This window comes from Eptesicus fuscus, chromosome 6 (assembly GCF_027574615.1).
Source record: "Eptesicus fuscus isolate TK198812 chromosome 6, DD_ASM_mEF_20220401, whole genome shotgun sequence".
NCBI classification, from domain to species: Eukaryota; Metazoa; Chordata; class Mammalia; order Chiroptera; family Vespertilionidae; genus Eptesicus; species Eptesicus fuscus.
In genome coordinates, this window is record NC_072478.1 from 81,856,757 (window position 1) to 81,879,615 (window position 22,859).

General features: G+C 41.9%; 1 protein-coding gene and 1 pseudogene across 2 annotated transcripts in view; one reads left to right on the forward strand and one right to left on the reverse strand.

Moving 5' to 3' along the window:
* ARHGAP26 (Rho GTPase activating protein 26) overlaps positions 1–22,859 on the forward strand; it is a 408,401-nt gene that overhangs the window by 243,823 nt on the left and 141,719 nt on the right. For both annotated transcript variants that reach the window (XM_054717998.1, XM_008140911.3), the window contains exons 15-17: positions 3,929–4,016; positions 5,634–5,692; positions 7,172–7,277. In XM_054717998.1, coding sequence (XP_054573973.1) covers positions 3,929–4,016; positions 5,634–5,692; positions 7,172–7,277 — 253 coding nt within the window. The remainder of the gene's footprint in view (positions 1–3,928; positions 4,017–5,633; positions 5,693–7,171; positions 7,278–22,859) is intronic.
* LOC103285508 (60S ribosomal protein L12-like) lies at positions 13,088–13,601 on the reverse strand (annotated as a pseudogene).

Consider the following 22,859-nt stretch of genomic DNA (forward strand, 5'->3'; position numbering starts at 1 on the left):
ATACTACTCAGTAATAAAAGGATTGTACATGTAACAACTTGAATGGATTTCAGAAATACTGTGTATGTGAAAGTGGATGCCAGGGGCTGGAGTTGGAGGGAGGGGATTGACTATAAAAGGGGCACAGGCTGATTTTTTGGGGGGTGATGGAAATTATTAATATTTTGTGGTGATGGTTATGTGATTACTTACATTTATCAAAAATTACCGAACTAGCCGTAACTGGTTTGGCTCAGTGGATAGAGCGTCGGCCTGCGGACTGAAGGGTCCCAGGTTCACTTCCAGTCAAGGGCATGTACCTTGGTTGCAGGCACATCCCCAGTAGGGGGTGTTCAGGAGGCAGCTGATCGAAGTTTCTCTCTCATCAATGTTTCTAACTCTCTATCTCTCTCCCTTCCTCTCTGTAAAAAATCAATAAAATATATTTTTAAAAAAATTATCGAACTGTCACCCAGCCAGTGTGTCTTTCCATGCACCAGGAAGTCACAGGTTCTATTACCGGTCAGGGCACATGCCCAGGTTGCAGGTTCAGTCCCTGCTCAGGGTTCATATGTGAGATATTTCTCTCTCGCGCCCTCTTCCTTTCTCTCTAAAATCAATAAAAACATATTTTTTTTAAAAAAGCTGTATGTATTCCTGTTTTGCTTGTTTATGCACTGTTACAGAGAGCATAGCATACAAAACTGATATTAGCAGTTGCCTCTAGCATAGGAAAGGCTTAACCTTTTAATGTATATCTATTTGTTTTGCTTGACTATTTTTTTTAACCAGGTGCATATATTACCTTCTCAATTAAAGGAAAAGTTTTAATTTGCACACATTAAATGTATTATCGGGAAATGTAGCAGTACATAGATGACTTTACTCATATTTCCTCCATATGGTCCCTTGTGTTTTTGTCAGCAACACAGCAGTGGGTCTTGAGACTGACCCGGTGTGACAGTTCTAGGGCCACCTCCCCCTGTAAACACTGCTTTCAGTCTGTGTCTCCTGTTTTTCCAAATCATGTAGGAGTAGGTCAAGGAAGAAATCCACTCATTTTGCTTTACCCACATGATGCCTTTTTGTCCGTTGCACTGCTCCTCTGGCTTAGGGCAGTTTTACTAAGCACTGAAATCGTCGAGAGACATGGTGGGGAGACAAGTCCTGAGTTCTGAAGAAAATTTTGCATCTTATCTCTGCCTCTTGTTCAGAGGCTACCAGGAAGCTTCTGTGAGTGAGTGGAGCGTTGGTAGGGAGGTGTGGAAATCAGTGGCGCTTTCTGAAAATGAGCTAGCTTTTGGGAGGCTGTCTTCAATTTAGTTGGGATATTAAATGAATTAAAATGGACGTGCTCAAGTTATGAGCCTTGCCTCATCAGTGCTATAAAAAGCCCTTTAGCCGGGCTGTAATGTGACTCTTCTCTCTGTAATGTTACACAATATTCCTTTGGTTACAGAGCCCGAAGAAGTGGAAGCTAATCATTAGTTTGCTAAATGTGGTTCATGGAACAGTTCACAGCTCCCAGACCTGCCAACTGCTGCTTGTTTAGTGTCATGTTCACTCTTCTAGGGTAGAAGTCGGTTTGTTCCTCAGAAAAATGTACAGTAACATTTGTCTCACATCCAGAACCCACGCAGTGTGGCAGCTCTCCATGTGTCTTGGTCACGGGGAGGGGAAAAGGTCATGCTAAGCAAAGTGTTTTGGTACATGCACTTACGCAGGAAGAAACCATGAAGGGAATGTGAGATGACAGAGCAAGGAAAGAATTAAAGCTGCAGAGGTTTTAGATACTTGGAGAAAAGTGAACACGTTGGCTGTGGTAGAACTCTATGGAGTTCCCGTTGTGTAGGACCTAGAGATGAAATCATACTCTTTGGATTCTTCCTTGTTTGTTTCATGTGACAGGATAGACTTCATTATTGCCCGGTCACCTACAAACACATAGAATTGCTGCCTTTAGGAGCCATATGGCTGGATTTGTGCCTTCACCTGAGGATTAGCCTGAATCCTTAAGCCACTCCTGACTGTTTGGCCTCCTCCTACTAGGATGAAGGCGGGTTCTTTCCCGGTGCCCACTTAAGACTCATTCCCCTTTCCAGCTGGAAGCTTCTTTGGCCCTTTCTTCTTAGAGACTATCCAGAAAGAGACAATCCAGTGGCTGTCTCTATTTGCCTGCTGTGTCATTTAGATCTCTTTGGATTATAAAGCAAAACAAAACAAAACTAAAACAGAACACCTGACCTCAACTGGCTTCAGGAAACAAGGCATTTATTGGCTCCAATGATTTAAAAGCATGGTGAGATACAAGGGCTCACACCATGTCATCAGACCCACTTTTTCTGCTTCTCTCATCTCTGGTTTTGTCATTTATACTCACTCTCAGGCTCCATGTGTTGGTATTTAGAGCAATAACAAATTCTTCCAGGTGCAAGCCCAGCAGGAAATAGCAGATATCCTTTCTGGTAGCTCCTAAAAAAAACCCTGACATTCACTCTCATTCAACTGACTTGGATCTTGGGCCATCCCTGAACCAGTCCCAGGGTCCATAGAGATGCTGCACTTGAATGGTCTGTTCTGAATCTCATTCCCCACCCCGGGAAGGGTGGAGCCTCACCTGAGCAGGTGGAGTAGTTGTGAGAAAAGGGTAGCATTCCAACTGAAAAAGAGGTGCTGTGCAGAAAGGAAAAGGAATGGGAGCTGGAGGCAGATCTCTAGGCTTTAGTATGAGGAAGCTGGATCCTCACTACGATGCGCTGGAAGTCTCCACTTCCGACCACCTGGGCAGCAGGAAGATGGGGTTTCCTGGTTTGTGGAGCAGGTCATATTTCCCAACCTCTGCCTCTTCTTCTCACCTGCCTGTATGCAGCTCAGGAAGACTACAAGAATTTTTATTATTATTATTATTATTATTATTATTAGAGAGGAAGGGAGAGGGAGAGGGAGATAGAAACATCAATGATGAGAGAATCATTGATTGGCTGCCTCCTGCACACCCTCCACTGGGGATTGAGCCTGCAACTTGGGCATGTGCCCTTGACCAGAATTGAACCTGGGACCTTTCAGTCCGCAGGCCAATGCTCTATCCACTGAGCAAAACTGGCTAGGGCAAGAATTATCTTTTTTAAAATAGTACACACTTATTTAAAATACACCCATTTGTTTAAAAGTCCATGCAAGGAGGACAAAAGACATGTTCACGAGCCGATACAATTATGGTGGCTCTCATTGCATTTCTTGGCTTACAGCAATTTTTAAAAAAATATATAAAAGTAATGGAATCAAGTCATAGTTTAGAAAAAATAAAAATCATAATTCTACCACTCTGGGCCAACCACTATTTTAATTTCAGAGTATTCCCATTCAGCTTTTATTCATATGAACTTCTCACAAACTTTTAAATCATGATATTTTTGCTACATATTTTTTTATTATCTGGTAATCCAATCATTTTTTCATATTGCTCGGGAGCCATCATTATCATGCAAAAGTAACATAAAATTCCATTAAGTAGATCTACTATAATTGACTTAATCATTTTTCTATTATTGGACATTTAGGTGTGTTAAACATTTTGAGGGTATTCTGTAACTTTTCTCATGCCTTATCTTATTTCCTAAGAATAGATTGTGTGAAGTGGTATTACCAGTTCAAGCGATACGAACATTTTTATAATTCTTGCTAACTATTGCCAAATTGATTTTCAAATGCTGCATTTATTTCTACTGCCTCCAGCAGGTTATGAGAGGATCAGTTTCATTGCATTCTTGCCTGCAATAGACATTTGGATTTTTAAACATTTTCCTAATTTAATTGGCAAAAAAGTAGGTGTCATTTTGTTTTAACTTGGATTTCTTTGGTTAGTAGTGAGGCCGAATGTCTTTATGTGTGCCTGTTTCTTAGCCGTATTTTCTGCTCCGCTTTACACATTGTCTTTTCTTTGTTTTAGACCCCAAAACAGCTTCTGAAACAGAAACGGATATCTGTGCGGAATGGGAGATCAAGACCATCACTAGTGCTTTGAAGACCTACCTAAGGTAGGGACTTTCCATTTGCAGGGCAGGGTGCCAGCTTGTTATCAGGCCATCAGGAAGAAAGCAGTTTTATTTTCAGCCTCCTGAGAGCTGTTGGGTGGGTGTTTGAGATGTGAAAACAGCTTAGGTGTGGGTGCAGTCAGCTCAGCTGGTCACTCCGATTGTAAATCATCCATAGTTGATGGTTTGCCATTGTGCAATGGTACCACGAGTGATGTAGGAAGTTTTGTTTTTTTATGAGAAACTACAATGACAATTAGCCTTTAACAGAACCTAAAATACGGTATTTCCTGAAATCCCTGAAGATTCTATTAAGAACACAAGGAGTCCCATCCCATTCTGTTGCGAATGCATGATTACATGCCCTCTGTATTTTGATAGATTTGTGCATTGCAGATTGAATAAGTTGCTGACATCGATCCTTAAAAATGAGAACTTTATGGTACTCCTTTTTGACTCCTTCAGCTGGGATTGGAAGATATCACTGTATTGGGGAAGAGACTATTTTCCTGTAATAATATATGTGGTATTACTGCTACCTTCCTACTCCTCCCTCACTTATTAAGGGAGTGGGTGACTGACTAGCTGCTCGAATCTCAATTTTAGGACTAGATTGAAATTTATGCTGCTCCTGAAGGGTAGGCATATTATAGTTAATCACTGTAGTTCTTACATAGGAAGGTGGTGGTGGGGGGGTGTCTAGGTTATATAAAGGTGCCCTTGTCTCAAAAGCAAGGAGGATAGGAACTGGTATTTTTGGCTATTGAGGAATGCATAGAAGGATCTTGATGTCAAGAATAAAATATAATGCAAGTGATGACTAAGAGTTGAATTAGGAGATGCAATGAGAATAAAATAAAATCTGAGCCAAGAATAATGTATAGTCTGTTGAGAAGCTTATTATTTGGACTATTAGAAAAAACCTCAAGTTTACAGTTTAACATATTCATTAAATATTCATACCCTCAATACTGTCATTGTAGTTTATACAAAACCATGTTGTAGAGGTTTGCATTTAGCACTTCTTTTTACATGTTGATAGTGATTTACTAATGGACAGTAAGCATAAAACATATTTGCAAAAAATAGGTGAAATTTGATTGTTTCATGCCTCATGTTAGGGGTTCTATCTCTTTGGCATTCTCTAGCAGAACTCCATAGTGAATTTGCCACAAAAATACCTACAAAGTCCCTCATAGTATTTACAGATGAGCTGATTGTAATAACAAGGTGCTGGGGAGATGAGAGTTTAAGTACAGGTTTTTGCAAATGTTTAGCCAGTTGCCTGTTTCTCAGGTGTGTTTTAAAATGCTCTTGTTGATGGGTGAGTCACTGACTGAAAAGGAAATCTCTTGGTTTGTGCTAGGATTTTGCACCAGTACTTTTCTAGTTGTGACTGTGAGACAGTTGTATCCTTTCCCTAAAAGGAGAGAGAATGAAAATTTCAGGTAAAATCTCAGGACCTTTTAGAAGGAAAACTAAATTGGACTCAGATGAGTTGCTGTTGCTTCCCCATGATCTTTGTCTTTGAGAACAGTTTGGCAGTGTCCTGGCTGCTATTTAGAGAGAACAATTTGATTGTTTTGATTGAGCTAACTAATATATAACCTTTTATTCCAGAATGCTTCCGGGGCCACTCATGATGTACCAGTTTCAAAGAAGTTTCATCAAAGCAGCAAGTAAGTTTTCTTTTTGTCAATTTTAAGGGGAAGGGAATATATTTTTCTACTTCAAAAACAGTATCTCAAAATAAATATTATCTAACTCTTTATAGTCTGCATGTAAACTACCCACATACACACTCATGAGTTCGACACAGAAATAAAAACGAACCAAATCGGGATTGCTAAGGGCCTTGATGCTATGCTGAATTTACAGTAGAGGAGAGAAACTTGCAAAGTGTGTTTTTAGGGTTGGGGAAAGTTGAGAAAAGCAGGTTTGCCTTTCTAATTTTGATGATTGGAGTTCTGACTCCTTGGGGTTTTTCCCAGCCCTTGAGTAGCATTTTGCAGAATGAATCATACTTCGCACCTTACCTACATTGAACATTGGAAGTGTTTCCCTGAATGAGAGACACCATTGATATAACTCGCCAATCTGTTTTCTGTCATGGCTTCTATTGACAGCTTCTGATCATTCTTCAGCCATATCATCCAGGTTCCTGGCATCATACTACTGGTGTTAAAATACATAGGGATTAGATGCAAGCTACCCTAGGTACACTGGAATCTGTCTGTGTGAGGCAGGCCTCCGTAGGGGCAGGAAGATTCTCTGTCAGATTTAAATCTGGCATGAAACCCCACAATGCTATTACAACAATAGCCTGTGTCTCTCCCTGCTTCCTTTAAGCCGTCACCGTTTGTTACCATGGTAGCTACTACTGGCCTAATTTACTGGTAGTAGCATCTAATGTTTTGATGGCCTTATCTAGTCATAGTTTCCCCCCTCAAACATGGAGGGAAAAAGGCATGAGAGAAAGCTAGAAGTAAATATAGTGTTTATGTGATTTCTTCCTCAGAGAAGTTCCAAACCCATAGCACCCATTCTCTAATTAAACCTCCCAGAGAAGTAGAGCCACTTATGCAAGTTCAACCAAGAGAACATGGCAGGCCATGATTTAGGTTACAGGTTGGCAGAAAGATTCACATATTGATGTGCCATTCCTTTTTTCTGCACCAGGCTGGCTGTCACATATGGTGTGGGGATAACTGGGTATTTCCTTTGATTTCTCTGATGCTGCATTGAGGTGTTATTTTGATATTTGAGACATTTGCAATATTGTTCATGATTTGTTTACCACTTGCCAAGTGCATAAAGTTCCTTCTTTCCTTGAAATGAAGCCGTCACTCTAAGAAGTCAGCTGCTCCCCAGTTTGTTCCTGCTCTGAGTGTGCAGCTGACTGGCTCCATTTCATCACGTCATCATTTTGGCTTGATTTTTCTGATGGCCATTTTTTAAATGAACTCTGTTATGGAAAGCACCATTAAAAGCACTTATGGATCTAGTCATTCTAGCCATGAGGGCACAGAACAGGATCTTAATCCTTTGAGAAATCCTCAGTCTGTCAGTACCCAACCTTTGTCTTCCTTTGATTTTTGTCTTGTAAACTGATTTAGCTGTGACACTGATCAAATGTTACCTCCTTCCTACTTTGGTAGAGCTGGAGAATCAGGAGTCTCGGGTGTCTGAAATCCACAGCCTTGTTCATCGTCTCCCAGAGAAAAACCGCCAGATGTTACAGCTGCTCATGAACCACTTGGCAAAGTAGGTTTGAGGCTGATTGTTGGCTCTTTTCTCACCTCTAGAAAGTTCTTATCTTAGCCCTAAAACTGGTCTCAGTTCTGCTTATGTTTGCCTCTTCCACTATTGCATCAGGTATGCTAGAGGCTTAGGAAAGAAATGTGTGAAATGTTAACTGCAGTGGATAACAACAGCAAGTGCCAGATGGTCTTTGCAAAAGTGGGCTGGGGCAGTGCCCCATGCAACCTGACCTCCAGGCAGAAGTTTTCAGGGGGTTTTAGCTCTTGTGATGACCAAGGGCATCTTCCATGATAAGGTCACCAAGCAGAGTTTTCAGGAGTTACATGTTCTTTGACGATCAAGGATGAACAGGAATATGTTGTGGGTTTACAGACCTTGGATTTGAAGTAGAGGCCTGGATGGTAGAGTTGTTTCTGTTCTTAACAAGCTACTAACCAGCCCTGGACCTACCAGTGACCTCTCTATTCCTAATTTCTTCATCTGTCCAACATGGCTAGTAGGTTCCCTTTTATCTACAATGTCATTGATTTTTAAAATTACATGTATTAAAGTCTTTGAAGAAGTATAGAGAATAAAGGACTTATCTTTGGCAAATGCCCATATGCCCTCTGAGATAATCAAAGAATTCCATGGGGCTTAGTTTTCCTGGTAGGAATATTTTTACTCTTGGAATGGTTTTTTTGTGTTTACTATTACTTGACCCTTTTCAGAATGGCCTTACTGCCTTCCCTTGTTGTGTCAATTATTGCACATGTGTATGTTCTAACCGTTCATTGACTTTGATGAATGTTCTTGATAGGAGACTGGAGCATAAGAAAAAACAGAGTCTAACAGTTAAGCTAAATTGTTAAATCCTACATTCTACTGAACTGAGTGTTGTAAATTTGGCCCTTTCCTACACTTGTTCATGCCATTAAGTCATTTTTAGGGAGGGGGTGTAAGTTGATACTTTGCTGGGGGAGATTATGATGATCTGTTTTCATATTTATACTTACCACTTGATATTACCTTTTGGAGAGAGAGTATATGTTACCAAAAAGATTTCCAAAGGTCTAAGTATGAAGAAACAAGAGTGATTTGCATGTTGGTGAGAAGTTACTGGGCAATCAAGGGTTGCTCTATTATTGGTCAAATGTTTTTCTTGCCATGCAATCTGAACTGCATTGCAATATTGTGGTTTATAAGAAATATATATTTGGCCATTAATGCAACCAGAATATATTTCTGATATATATTTAGTCTTAATGTGCAACTCCTGGCTCACAGCTTCCTGGAGCCTTGGAATTTCCTAAGTGTTGACAGTGAAAAAGGTATCTTTCGTTATGTTAATGAGTTGCCTTTTGGAAAGCACTTGAGGGTGGGGGTTGGTTGCCAATGGAACCAACCTTGTGAGTGGAGGGATGGGACTTTCAGTCCTGCACCCCCCACCCCACCCATGACCTATGGGGAGGGGAGAGAGGCTGAAAGTTGAATCAATTGCCATTGGCCAATGTCCTGACTGTGTAAAGAAGACTCAAATACCGAGAGGATGGGGTTCAGAGAACTTGCAGGTTGTGAGGTTGTGGAGATGCTGGGAGAGTGGTGCCCTAGAGAGGGCAGGGAAGCTCTGCACTCCTTCCCCCATGTACCTTGCCCCATGCATCTCTTCCATCTGGCTGCTCCTGAGTTACACCCTTTTAAAATAAACCAGTGATCCAGTAACATGTATCTCCGAGTTCTGTGAGCTTTTCTAGCAAAGTAATAGAACCCAAGGAGGCTGTTATGGGAACTTCTGATATATGTATGTGAGTCAAAAGTAGAGGTTACAACCTGGATTTGGGATTGGCATTCTGAGTTGAAGGGGGTCGTTGGAACCTCCAATCATTGCCCAGTCATTCAAAAGCACAGGTAAACTGGGTTTGTGTCCTGGGGTTGCGTCCAGTGTCTGAATGCATGAGTGTGTATGTGTGTGTGTGTGTGTGTGTGTGTGTGTGTGTGTGTGTGTGTGTGTATGTATTGGGGTGATGGGCAGTCTTATGGAATCTGATGCTATCTGCATGTAAACAGTGTCAGAATTGAGTTGAATTCTTGGGTACCTTGCTGGCGGGGTCTGGGAACCCAATTTATCCATGTTCAGAAACAAAGCAAAGTAGAGAACATGCAAGTTTGCAAGGAGAATGCCCCCAAAATGTCAAAGAAAATAATGGGAGCTGGGCTTTAAAAAGTAACATCAGATGCTCTGAGATGCCTGTTCCATACAACCGGTCAGGCATTTGTTAACGGAAAAGCCCATTTAGATCTTAGTTGCAAACCTGTGTGTACTTGGAAGGCCTGCACCCAAACAGAGGAAGTTCCAGGTATATACTCAGTCAACCATGTGTGGGATGCTCCTGACTGCTTTCTGGTCACTGAGTCTTAGGAAGGTCTCAGCCTGCTAGAATCAGCTGGAGATTAGGAACTAGCTGAAAGCAATGGGATTTCTAAGCTGTGCTGATGTGATGAGATCTTAATTATATTGAGAGAGACCAAGAGTAAGGGGTGATCCAGCAGAGCCAGTACTGAATTTTCCCATGTTTAAAATGCCCTGAGGATTGTTAGGAATCTTTAAAGAAAAAAAGAACACCCTAAGGTCAATTTTGAACAGTTGAGCCTGTTCATCTCCTGGTGGATGATTCACTATCTCCCTCATGTTCCACTCTCTGCTCTCCCAACCCCATTCAATTCAGTCCATCTTTGTCCCTAATCCAGGAATCCTACAGCTGGAATATGCAGGTTACCTCTGTGACCTTGACTTTTTACCTTCTAAGGAATTTAAACCAATTTTGTTGTTAGCGTTATTTTATAGCAATTCTGGAGCATTATATGTTGTCTTTGATACTTAACAGAATATCTCTGAGGTTCTTTCTATGAGTTTATATGGCATTGCTTTGTTAATTTAATCATTAACAAATTACCTATAGGTGAGCTCTCCTGCCTATAACTTGAGTCTCTCAGTGCTGACCTTAGAACACACAGACTCATATTCTCAGCGTGCTGTGTGCTTAGCCTCTGGAGCACCCAGGTTTGAAATGTCTTGGTGTAAATGAGCACTGCTGGATCCAGTAAAGAGTGTGTATTTAGGTCTGAAAAGATTTTTTGGCACCCAGCCGAGTTCCAAATTCCACTTAAACTCTATAGCTCGTTTACAGCACTGTCCTATTAAAATAAAGCAGTAAGGGAAAGTTAACTTGGGACAAGGGGTAGGTTTGTCTATTTCATTCCAGTTTTCTCAGGTTCAGGCTTACCCTAGGATATGCCTGAGCTATTGTTACGGTGGTCCACTTTCTTAATGTTCAGCTTCCTTCCTAAGTTTTTGGTTTCAGGGCTGGTTCTGCTGGAAAACCCAGTGTTTACTTCTCTCATTACCTACTGTGTTTGCCCTGCGCATCACAGGCGTTTGGTTCAAGGGGAATATGTTTTGTATTGTATATTTTTTAAAGTGCTCTTCAGAAACATTTTCCAAAATTGGTTTCCTTTAGCTGTGAAGGGAAAGTTAAGACATTTTAGATTTAATTCCAAGTAGAAATGCATTCAGAGGGGGAAAAAGTCTTAAAGGGGAAGGAATAAAACTTTAAACCTCCAAGCAAATATGATTCCAGGGCATATCCAAATCACAGACCTCTTGGGTTTGTTTCAGACCTCAGAGGGAACATTAAAATCACAGGCAACTATGCACATATGTTTGTTTCTCCAGCTCAAATCTCCTCTGATAATTAGATATTTTCTATTTGGATCCTGGAATCTAGCATACAGTCCAGAGTCACATGCCTCCAAGCACAATTAGACTCACCTGGCCTGCTTCTTTGCATTAATGTTGCTGGGTCCCTCCCCTGGTCTGCTTAATCGGACTCTGCCTGGGAATCTGCATTGCCGGTTTATTTCCCAGGGCATTAGGATGCAGTCTCTTGAGAACCACAGGCCTAAAGAATGGGCCATATGCAGGGATTTTCTAGGAGAGAAAAATGGTATTGAGAGGAATGGATTGGGATTTAGGAGGTATTAGAACTAGGAAGAAGAAGCTCAAAGCAGTTAGTTCAAAATATTTTATTTTCATAATTAAACTCCTAAAAACACCCAGTTTTGATTTCCCATGTCTTTACAATCTGACTTTGCATTAAATTGAGTGTTTATCAAATGACTCTTTGAAAATCAAGCGTAAAACATTTTTATTAATAAAGAAAATTCTCCCCAGCTAGTGGCAGGACCTTGTGGAGATCATTCAACCTCGTTGAGCCTCAGTTTCCTGAGTTCCCTTTTAATCATATGATTCTCAGTTTTCATCAAGTGGGGAGAGAAAACACTTCCTGGACCTGTAATTGTAGAAGGCAGTAAGAGTAGATGAGTAATAAAGACTAATTTCATGGTAGTTCCCTGGTGTTTACATATCAGATGACTCCAAGTATGTTGTATATCCCCATACATACTGTTCGCAGTGGCTCATCATAACTTTATTACAGTGTTTATGCTACGTGGGAGGATTTCAAAAGACTCTCCATACATCAGGAATGGCTATTAAAAATACCTTTTCACAGCTGGTTTTCCCAAAACACATATTGAGAAATAAATCTTAGTCTCTTTTCTATTTTGAAGCCACTGTTCTTTTGTTGTTAGGGTGTTGCTGGAGAAGCAGAGGCCCCCCCCCCCCTTTTTTTTTTTTTGCTTGTCCAAAGAGGCTTTGGGCTCTAAGAAACAGAAAATCCACTTCAAAATAATGTAAACAATAAGGAAATCTCTTGTCTTGTTACACAAAGTCAGTGTTGGGCTGGTTAATTTCTCTGTTCATGAAGTACTCAGGTTATTTGCATGGTCCTGCTTACAGCCAGCCTCATTGTGTTGGCTGGGTCTCCTCAGGGTCATAAGATGTTGCATTGCATCCTTCCATGTCAGTGGTTGTCCAGAGACAGAAAAGACATTATTTCTTCTTTGAGTCTTTTTTTAAGACCTATGATGATGCTTTTCCCAAAAGTTCTCCAATAGACTTCCCATCGCATCTCATTGGTTTGAAGCAATCTCCAGCAAGAGGAATGTAGCCACCATGAATTTTTATACCAAACTAGAGGCCCGGTGCACGAAATTCGTGCATGGGGGGGAGGGGTTGACCCTCAGCCCAGCCTGCACCCTCTCCAATTGGGGATCCCTCTCACAATACAGGACTGCTGGCTCCCAACCGCTCACCTGCCTGCCTGCTTGATTGCCCCTAACTGCTTCTGCCTGCCAGCCTGATCACCCCCTAACCACTTGCCGGCCAGCCTGATCAATGCCTAACTGCTCCCTTGCTGGCCCGATTGCCCCTAACTGCCCTCCCCTGCAGGCCTGGTCTCCCCTAACTGCCCTCCCCTGCAGGCCTGGTCCCCCCCACCTGCCCTCCCCTGCAGGCCTGGTCTCCCCTAACTGCCCTGCAGGCCTGGTCCCCCCCACAACTGCCCTCCCCTACTGGCCTGGTCGCCCCCAACTACCCTTCCCTGCAGGCCTGGTTGCCCACAACTGCCCTCCCCTGCCAGCTATCTTGTGGCGGCCATCTTGTGTTCACATGGGGGTGGCCATCTTGTGTGTTGGAGTGATGGTCAGTTTGCATATTGCTCTTTTATTAGATAGGATAGGATTTAGCTGGGCCACCTGTGGGAAGTGTAGATATCAGTATAGACGTAGAGGTGTGAGTAGGCAGCCCACAGTGCCTACTGCACATAATCTTGGTAAAACAGCATTTAATAGAGAGCAGTAAGTCTGTTAAATGATCTCAGCATGGCATTTTTTTTTTCAATAATCTTTAATTGAAACATTTTCCTTTGTAGTTCTTAACTAGCTGGACATTCTACTGCACTACTGTTGATATCATCTATAATGTCATGAGGGGGGCGGCCATCAACATAGCACCCCACAGACTGAGCAGTCCCCAGGATCTCTTTAATGGTTCCAGAGAGTTCTCTAGCTTAAGATCAGTGCCATATCTATCGGGCAATGCTGACAATCTCATCAAAAGTGATATTTCCACTGTGCTTAATGTTTTTTTGCTTCTTTCTGTCTCTTGGCGGTTCTTTGAGGGCTTTGATGATCAGGGCAGAGGCAGAAGGCACTACTTCAATCTGGGCCTGTCTGTTCTGAATGGTCAGTTTCACTGTAGTCCTCAGACCTTTCCAATCACTGGTTGCTTTGGCAATGTCATCACCAACCTTTTTTGGAGACAGGCCCAGGGGGCCGATCTTGGGGGGCCAGGGCAGACCTGGCACCCACTTCCCCACCAGTGCACCTCAGGTATATGACTTTGTTTTCGTTGGGGTCGAACTTCGGTGGCATGGTGCAGGCAGCTGGTGTCTGATGAACTCAGATTAGGGACGACCGAAAAAAGTTGCATCTGAGCCTCCTCCAAGCCGAAAGCCAAAAGACTGGAAGCTTGGCATGGCATTTTGACTTAATCAAGACATATAGAATAAAAAGGCCAGTTTGGTAGAGGAGATGAATACATCTGCAGCGTGGGTACAATCTACACTAATAAAAGAGAAAGATGCAAATTGACCGTACCTTTGCGATGCCCACCAGCCAATCAGGAGTGAGTATGCAAATTAACCCAACAAAGATGGCAGGTTAATTTGCATATGCAGGCTCCCAGCAGCCGGGTGTGGGGCGCTTGCATCCTCACCATGGCGATGACGCAGGCGTTCTGCACCACCCCAGCCACTCTGGGCCTCCGGGCAGCATGGGAAGGTGGAAAGGCAGCTCCGGGCCGGAGGCGGCACCAGCAGCCAGGGGGAAGGAAGGCCCATTCTTGCACAAATCTTCGTGCATTGGACCTCTAGTATATACTAACATTCTAAGATTTTTTGAGAGTGAAGAAAGGGGAGAAAGAAATGAAGAGGGCAAAATCAACTTTCGTCTTATTGCTGCTTACTGGTTCCTTATTATTCTTTTCATTACCCTATTGTCTAATGCTTATTTGGATGATCTCTTACAGGTTGTACCTTTCCAAAAAGGACAAAATTCTGTAGATTGCAGGGATTATGAAGGAATATTGTGGGGGTAAATGCTTGGCATACAAATGAGATCTTATCAAAATACAGGGTGGGGCAAAAGTAGGTTTACAGTTGTGAGTATGGGAAACAATTTATTTTTGTATTATTATTAGTGATTGCATTATTTTCCATAAGAACAACTGTAAGCCTACTTTTGTCACACCCTGTAGGAGACCCCATCGTCACAAGTTATCAAGGGTTGAGCACCTCATGCCTTGGGTGTTTTCTCCTTCCTGTCACTGGAGTCTGAGTACTCCCAGGGATTCCTGCAAATCAAGAAGGATGCATTCATATTTCCTCAGTGATCTAGAAGCAGAGTGAATTGGGTTCATGTGCAAATGCCTGTGGTTATAAAGAAAATCATTGCTAGGCCTTTGGCACCAAGGAGGATAGGCCCTGGTGGTTAACTAGCATTCCTTGAAGAAGTTCTTAAGAAAGGGTCAAAATAAATGGAAATTGGCATGGATACTTGACATTAACATGCATCTTACAGACACTCTAATATTCCTTCTTACTCCATTCCAAGTCTAGAGGATAAGATTTAGCTTAGTAAAGAACTGTCGAACACATGAAAAGAGATAGTTATTTCCTTGCCTTCAAGATTAGTCCAAACAAAATAGCTGTGGAATTTAACAAAGCACATTGAAAAGAAAACAGTACTTTTGAGATGATGCCTTTCTAAGATGGATAGCTCCTGTGAGCTTTTCTGGCAGCCTTCTCTCAGCCATACTCCCTGGCTACTGAACTTTTCTTCTCTCTAGTAACCGCCGGACTCCCACTGCTGCCGGGACAGAATTGCGTGGCTGCTGGGCCACTGGTGGTGTGGACTTATACCCCCACAGAGCCGTGTTGACCACACTCTCCAGTTCCATTTGACTTCTGCCCCACCCACTCCTACACTGAACTGATAGTTTGGTGATTTTAACCCCTAACTTGGTCTTGAATCCATCCACTTCTCTCCATCTCTATCAGTACCCCTTAGTCCAAGCTGTCACCATCTCTTTTCCAGACTGCTTGCAAAGGCTTCCTCCTGGCTTGTTCTGGCTGGTGGAGCTCTGGCTGCTTTCCAGTCTGCAGAATGCATGCTCTGCAGCCAGGGAACTCGGCAAATCTCAACATGTGATTCCCCTGCTTTAAAAAAAAAAAAAGACTTCAAAGGCAGCTTTCTCATCACTCTTAAGCTCAAACTCTGGATATGGCCTCCAAGGCCTGGTCTGAAGTAGGCCCTTCCCAGCCTTTCAACTTCATCTGGTATCCCTCATGATCATTGCATCCCCCCTGGGTGGCACACAGGGGACACTCATATTTGTTGAGAAGAAGCATGGTAGTCTCTTGACCATTTCTCAAACATCCTCTTTCCTGCTCCCTGTTTTTGCCTGAGCAGCTCATTTTCTTTTGCCTGGAATGGTCCCTCTCTAGCCTCTGCTGCCAGAGTCTATCTCATTCTTCAGCCTTAGCTTAAATGACTGCCTACATTAATCTTTTCTGCCTCTAGTGTCCTCTCACTTTCTTAAACTCCCATAATCTTTGTTTATTCTTCCCTTTTAGCGTGTATCACATTCTACCTCATTGGACACATTACCCGGAGGTGTATCTTCTCACTTCTACTGGGTCACAAGCTCCCATGGGACAGGAAGTCTGTGTTCTTTTATCTGTTTCTTAACCTGGAGGCTGCAAACCAGGGCCTCTAGCCAGAGCAGCCCACACATGTGTTCTATTTGGTATTGTTGTCTCACACATTGCTGTTTTTAAAATTTGGACAGGTTTGCAACATTGGTAATGGGGGTAATTTTGCTTGAAAAAAAAATCAGAACTCCTTGCTAACAATTGTCTGGAAGTGAATAGAGGCCACACCCCATACCCCTGGCCTTGCCTTCTGCAGTTCCTAACTAGTCCCTTTTGTCTCTTATGCCCAGCCCACTTCTTTCATGCCCCCTACCTGGTTGGCCCTGGTGTATGCATTTGGGTTTCAGTCTCTGGCCTATTTGCCAATCCCAAAAGAGAGGCTCGATATTTGATGATTACACAAGTGAATAAGCAGAATAGGGCTGGGAGAATTACTTCCCTGACCAGCTAGCTGTTTTTCTCTTGAAATATTTATTATTTATGATAGATGGGAGGTCTCTGGAAGAAGTGGGAGATACTGCTACCAGGCCTGTTGATGTGTAATGGGGTGGGGAGGAGAGTGTTTTTTTGTTTTTGTTTTCTTTTTCTTTGTGTTTTTTTTTTTTAAGACTAAGAATGGGATTCTCAAAGGACCTTCTCTAGCTATTTTTGGCAAAGCCAAAGGAAAATCTATTTAAAGGGACACTGCAAAGAGGACAATCACATATTTTAGAGCAAACAGGCAACTTAGCACTTTAAATTAATGGAAATGTAGAAGAAGAAATCAGCTCAACCCTTATTTACCCTCTTTGCCACACCTTCACTTACTTTCAACCCAGGAATTTCTGTTCTGTGGCCTTCCAACCTTCAGGGTTAGGAGAAGGAAAGACAGAAGTTCAGATCAAATTTTTTGCTTAAAAAAAAAAAAAAAGAAATCAATAATGTTTCTGAATTCAAGGAACTAAATCTTTCACATGACAAGAAACGCCCATTCTGAAAGGGGAAATGCTTGGCTTCAAGCTGTTACAGCCCTGCAGTCTTAAGGCTCCTTTGATTTGGGTCTCTTGTTTGTTTTGAGTTGTTCCACTCAGTTTGGGTTCATTTTTTTCAATGACTTTTCTGTTTTCTGATGCACCTCTTCCTCTTCTGGACCCAGGGAACCACCCATTGAGCTCCCTCTCAAATTCAGGGAGGAGTGAAGAGGAAGATGCTATCTTTTCTTTCTGTGCAGCTGCCCATTTATTCAAGGGATTATAAAAGCCAACTGTAAGCAGAGCCAGATTTCTTTTTCTTTTCTGTCTTTTTTTTAGTCCTCACCCAAAGATATGTTTTATTGATTTTTAGAGAGTGAGAAACATGAATGTGAGAGATAACATCAATCAGTTGCCTCCACCATGCGCCTTGACTGGGGATCGAATTCACAGACTTTGGGTGTATAGGACGATGCTCCAACCAACTGAACACCCTGCGAGGGCTCTTTTTATTATTATTATTATTTCTGATTTTATTTGAGTCCTTTCTTTCTCTTGGTGAGTTTAGCTAAAGTTTTGTTGATTTGGTTTGTCTTTTCAAAAAACCAGCTCTCAGTTTATTGATCTTTTCTACTGTGTTTTTAGTCTTTAGTTAATTTTTTTCTTCTCTGATGAGCCAGAATTCTTATGCATTGGCCCTGGAAGTAGTATCATTAAATCTCTGGGGGTTTTTTTTGGATGAGCAACAGTTTCTAACTGATTCTAACACTCACACTGCTTGGGTCACGGAAGCCCTCTCTGCATTCTCCCTTCCTTGATTGGTGAACATGATCTGCAATACTTATGTTATTATACTGACTGGTTTCCCAGCCAGTTCTTCACAGCCGGTGGTGTTCAAATGTGGCAGAGGCAGCTTGGCAGCTGGCAGACTTCTAGGTAGTTGCAGTTCATCTGTAGGGGCTGAGAGCAGAGTGGTTCAGAGAGAACATTGTGGAGCCAGACTGCCTGTTTTTGCTCTTGTCATTTCTGAAACTTGCATGAATTACTCACTTCTTCTTGCCCAAGTTTCCTCATTTGAAAAAGGAGATATAATAATTGTATCAGAAACTTTTAAATGAACACATCAGATTTTCTTGGCTTCTCTGTGTATTTCAGCCACCACTGACTGCAGTGACTAGTTTTGTCTTCTCCAATTCACTTGACGTAGTTGCAGCCTGATGGCTTGTAGCCTTGTGCCTGTACCATGTGCCTCCTGCCTCTTACCTACCACAGGACACAAATGCTGTCCGCATGTATACAGCCTGGAAGCAAGGGGGCATTTAAAATCTCGAAAGGGAAACCTTTGACTAATGGGAGGTGAAAGCTGAACATCCTGAACAGCAGTCATTAGACAGCTTCTTGGACGATGAGCTCAATAGATTGAGCCAGTATTGGTCCTTGAAGCAGGCAGTAGCTAGCTCCTCTGCCTCATTCCCCTGAGAACTGCATGGTAAAGCAGTATCATAGAAGCCTTTACTTCACTGCCTTTACTTCACTCTCTTCTTCCTGGGAAACCTAAAGACAATAATAACACCTATTCGAGTTGTTGTGAGGATTAAATTAATTAATCCACATAAAGATCTAAGAAGAGTGTCTGCCCATCAATGTAAGCTTTTACAATCTGTTTGAGAAAATTTCAGGAGATGGGGGTAGGAGGATCAGGGAGCTGTGCCTTCAGGTGAGGGAAGATGGGAGACTTTAAACGGAAACAATCATCTTCCTGATGGGATGGGGCTTTCTTTACAGTTCTGTTATTGGCAAGCAAAACCCTTAGGGCTGGATGCTGAACACATAGCATGCACAGCCCTTATCCACGTGGGAGATTTTTCTGTGTGCATGTGTTTATTTTTGCTTTGCTTTTGTTTTCTTGGCAGTTTGTGTGTGTGTTTGGCCCAGGGGACTGAGCATCCATTTCACCCTTCCTAACAAAGGATGGGCCAGCACAGGGTCAGCTGAGGAAAGAGACATTGAGATCTGCTCTCAGGTCAGACCCTATACCAAGCTTCACACTTCCCCATGAGTATTCAGGTGCTTGGAGATTCAGATGCCCCCGGAGCAGTGCACCTGTTTGAAAGCACAAGCTGTGTGGGACTGGTCTCCATGGGAAGTTAGCAGCTATTCACCCTCACCCTTACCCCTGCTTCTTGGTGTTGCAAGGCTGATTTCATCTCAGAAGCAGCTATCTCTGCTGCAGTTTAATAACTCTTAATTTCCTGGAGGGAGAAGGACACGTTATATCATGAAGACTCATCTTAGTCTACATGGTCTGGAAATTTCCACTCATCTCTGAGATCTTCAAAATGTTTCTCTTTGTGGGAGAGTCTGACTTTCCTTCTTTCTTACTCAGTTTGACTGCCTTCTCAGATGCCATTCTCAGAAAAAACATCCCCTGCGAAAACAGTTCCCTGTGTCTCTAGTTTACCCCGTCACTCAATGTCCATGTGGATTTCCCTCCCTAAGTTACTGCAGTCTGTATTAAGTATTAATCTATACTCAAAGGAAAGTTGTATCTGTATTCATCTTCATCCTGTCTTGGTAGACACTTTTGTGGTTTAACTCAAGGGAGGGTTAGAAGAAACATTCAGGCGATTTGAATTTTGGATCAGTCCTTTCTGCTTTCTCACATGTATAGAAGTGTTTTTCTTCAAGCAGTTTAGCATACCAATTTAGTGTTTCCAATTTGGTATTCTAAATGTAAATAATTATTTCTTGGTTCTGTGCAGTAGGTGGTAGAGGATCCCAGAATGTTTGGCTTGTTGGTAAACTGCAAGCAGGTCTTTTTATACACTTGGAGGTGCATAGGATGATAGAATAAGATCACTATTTTATTAAAGTCAGACTTTCAGTGAGAAAATGGGGGAATCCTTGGCCTCAGAAAGGGTTGGTACATTAGGTCTTTGGTTGTAAGTAACAGAAGTCAACTGTGGCTATTTATTTATTTTTTTATTTTTTCCCCTTAAAATATATATTTTTATTGATTTCAGAGAGGAAGAGAGAGAAACATCAATAATGAGAGAGAAGTATTGTTCAGCTGCCTCCTGCACACCCTCTACTAGGGATCAAGCCCACAATCCAGGCATATGGATTGCCCTGACTGGGAATCGAACCATGACCTCCTGGTTCATAGGTTGAAGCTCAACCACTGGGCCACACCAGCCAGGCAGCATTGTTTAATTTTTTTTCCATACCACATATTGCCATCTAATCTAAATATTTGACTTAATTTGTTTTCCTCTTACTGAAATGTAAGCTCCATGAGGTCAGAGATTTCTGTCTATGTCTATACTGCTGTATCCCTAGTACCTAGAACAGTGCTTTGTTAGGAGGCACTCCATGAATATTTGTTGGATAATGAATGGAATAAAAGGTGGGAGCACTGCCTTTGGAATGTTTCACCTCTCACCAGCTTTGTTCTCTTGTGATTCCACTGCAGGTTAACATTTCTAGTAAAGAGAGTTGCAATGGCCTCTCTTGGGTAATGCACCCACTTCTCTGATGAGGCAGTAGTGGGGTACTCAACTGATATTCTTGGTAGGACAGTGAAGGTGAAGGCTGCTTCACCAACCCCCTGAACTGAAAACATTTAAACACATTTGCTTAAGTCACCAAGCAAATGGGGGTTTCTCATTTCAAGCATCTCTCTCAGTCTAGCTGGCTAGTCAGGTTTTCTTTTTCTCTCTACTGAAAGATAACTTTGACATTTTGCTTCTTTAAGAACTACACTTCTCTTCTCTCTAGAACTGCCACTTAAACTGCTTTGCATGCCACCTAGATATAAGTTTCCCTTCTGAAATTGTTGCTTGTCTCACTGGGTTGTTCTCCCTGGCCCTTGACAGATGGTTAATGAAGCAGAGAACGCTAGCAAAACCATAGCTTATCCTTTCCTTGTCATATTATTAATGTGTCGTGACTCTTGGCATGAATACCATCAGAAATTGTTTTAGTCATGGTTAAGTCTGATCTTAATTGAAACTTAAGGCATACCTTATGCAAATGTCTTGATGCTTTCAGCTCCTTCTAATCTTCCCCCCTTAGGAGATGGGGCAAATCCAAAAATGAATTCCTAATAAACTAATCCATAAAGACCCAGAATAGTGCTTCATTTTACTGTAAAGCCAAAAGAAAATGCTTCAAAGTGAAGCACTTTCAGTAGAAAAAGTTCTAAGTTACATAGCAGTTACTATTAAAGGAGGCTGTCTCCCTGTGCTCTTTGGGATTTGGCAGCCTGTTAAAAATGATGTTCTTTAGTGTTATTCATAATCAGGAACATCTCTGATGAAGCTGGCTTGGACAGAGCTGGACTGAGAGAAAGAATTGCGACAGCCCAGTTGGCATCATTCATGTCCGTATATGTTAATTTATTGAGCACCTGCTGTGGACAAGCACTAACTTATCCAAGATGTTAATTATTTTTTTCTCTTAGGAGGTGGTAGGAGAGAGCATTGGTTCAAAAGGCAAGAGGTTCTAAACTTGGAATTTTTACAAACTCCTTTTATGCACAATCTTGAGCAAGTTTACCAGGCCTTAGGTTTCTTCACCTACAAAAGAAGGGGTATTTTTTTTGTGTGTGTTAAAAAAGCATGCACATACAGATAGATATACAAACAGAGACATATACATGCACTGTAGTTAAGGAAGACAATCTAGAAGGGTAACCACCAGTGTCTTAACTGTTGTTATCTCTAGTTATTTTTAATGAGTGGAGTAGACTCTCACTCTGAGCTCTCTTTAACTTTGAAGACATCTATGATTTTATGCACGAACAGGGTAGGTCAGGACAGGACAGTCAATCCTTGGGTATTCTGAGACAGAATCCCTTTTGTCTGCTTTTGCTCCCCATTTTTTGTCTGCTTCTCTGTTCATTTGCATTTCTACTGGAGAGTGGGCCACAGAGAGAGAGTATTTTAGCAATGCTGGAGTTAGTGGTAAACTTTTAATCTGAAAAGATTTTGGGTTATTCTCTCCAACTAGTGGCTTTTAACTATACCAATTTTTTTTTCTCACTTCTTTCCTTAATAGAATTTGAGCTTTACTATTATGGTAGAACTGGTTTAAAATAAAAGAAAAATAACAATAATAAAAATTGCCTTTTTTTTTGTTTCTACATTGTCTTTTTGTCCTATTTTCAAGTACTGTGAGACTTTGTTGACTTTTCATCCACCATAGACCACTTTTTTCTCTTCTTTTACTTGGCCTATTCCAGACTGTCTGTATGCTGGGCTTTTCCCACCTACCACCTCTCTGCCCCTATCTGCTCAGAGCAGGGAACACTGCTGTTGGTTTTTGTATGGCCCCCAAGCTCAGAATGGTGGTTTATATTTTAAATAGTTGGAGAAGAATCAAAGGAAGAATAAAATTTGACAGCACATGAAAATTATATGAAATTCTTCAGTGTTCATAAAGCTTTATTGGAACAGAGCCACATGTATTATTTATGTGTATGGCAGCCTCCAGGTTACACTGGCTGGTTGAGAAGCTGCAAGCGAAACCATTTGGCCCTCACAGCCTGAAATATTTACTGTCTGGTTCTTTAGAGAACAGGTCTGCCAACTCTGTGCTAGAGACTCCTTTTTCATTGGATGTCTTTCAGCTAAGACCTGTTCAGACGTGCTAGCTCATTCAAGAGATATTTATCAAGGGCTAGACACAGGTATTGAAGATGAACACGATGCCTTCCCTGTTAGGAGGGACTCACAGCCTAGAGGGGAGCATGGCATGTCCACTGGTAACTGCAGCATAGATCTGTGTGCTAATGCCCAAGTGTGAGTTTGGGGCTGTGGGAACTCAGAGAGGGAGCCCTGACTCTTCTTGGGGAGGCAGGAAGAAAGGAGGTCACCATTAGGTAATGGAAAACAAAGCTTTTGATAACTTAAAGCTGCATTGTTCTACATGGATGACTTTTAATTAGGACATAAGAATTGTCCCATTAAAGCTAATAGTTACAT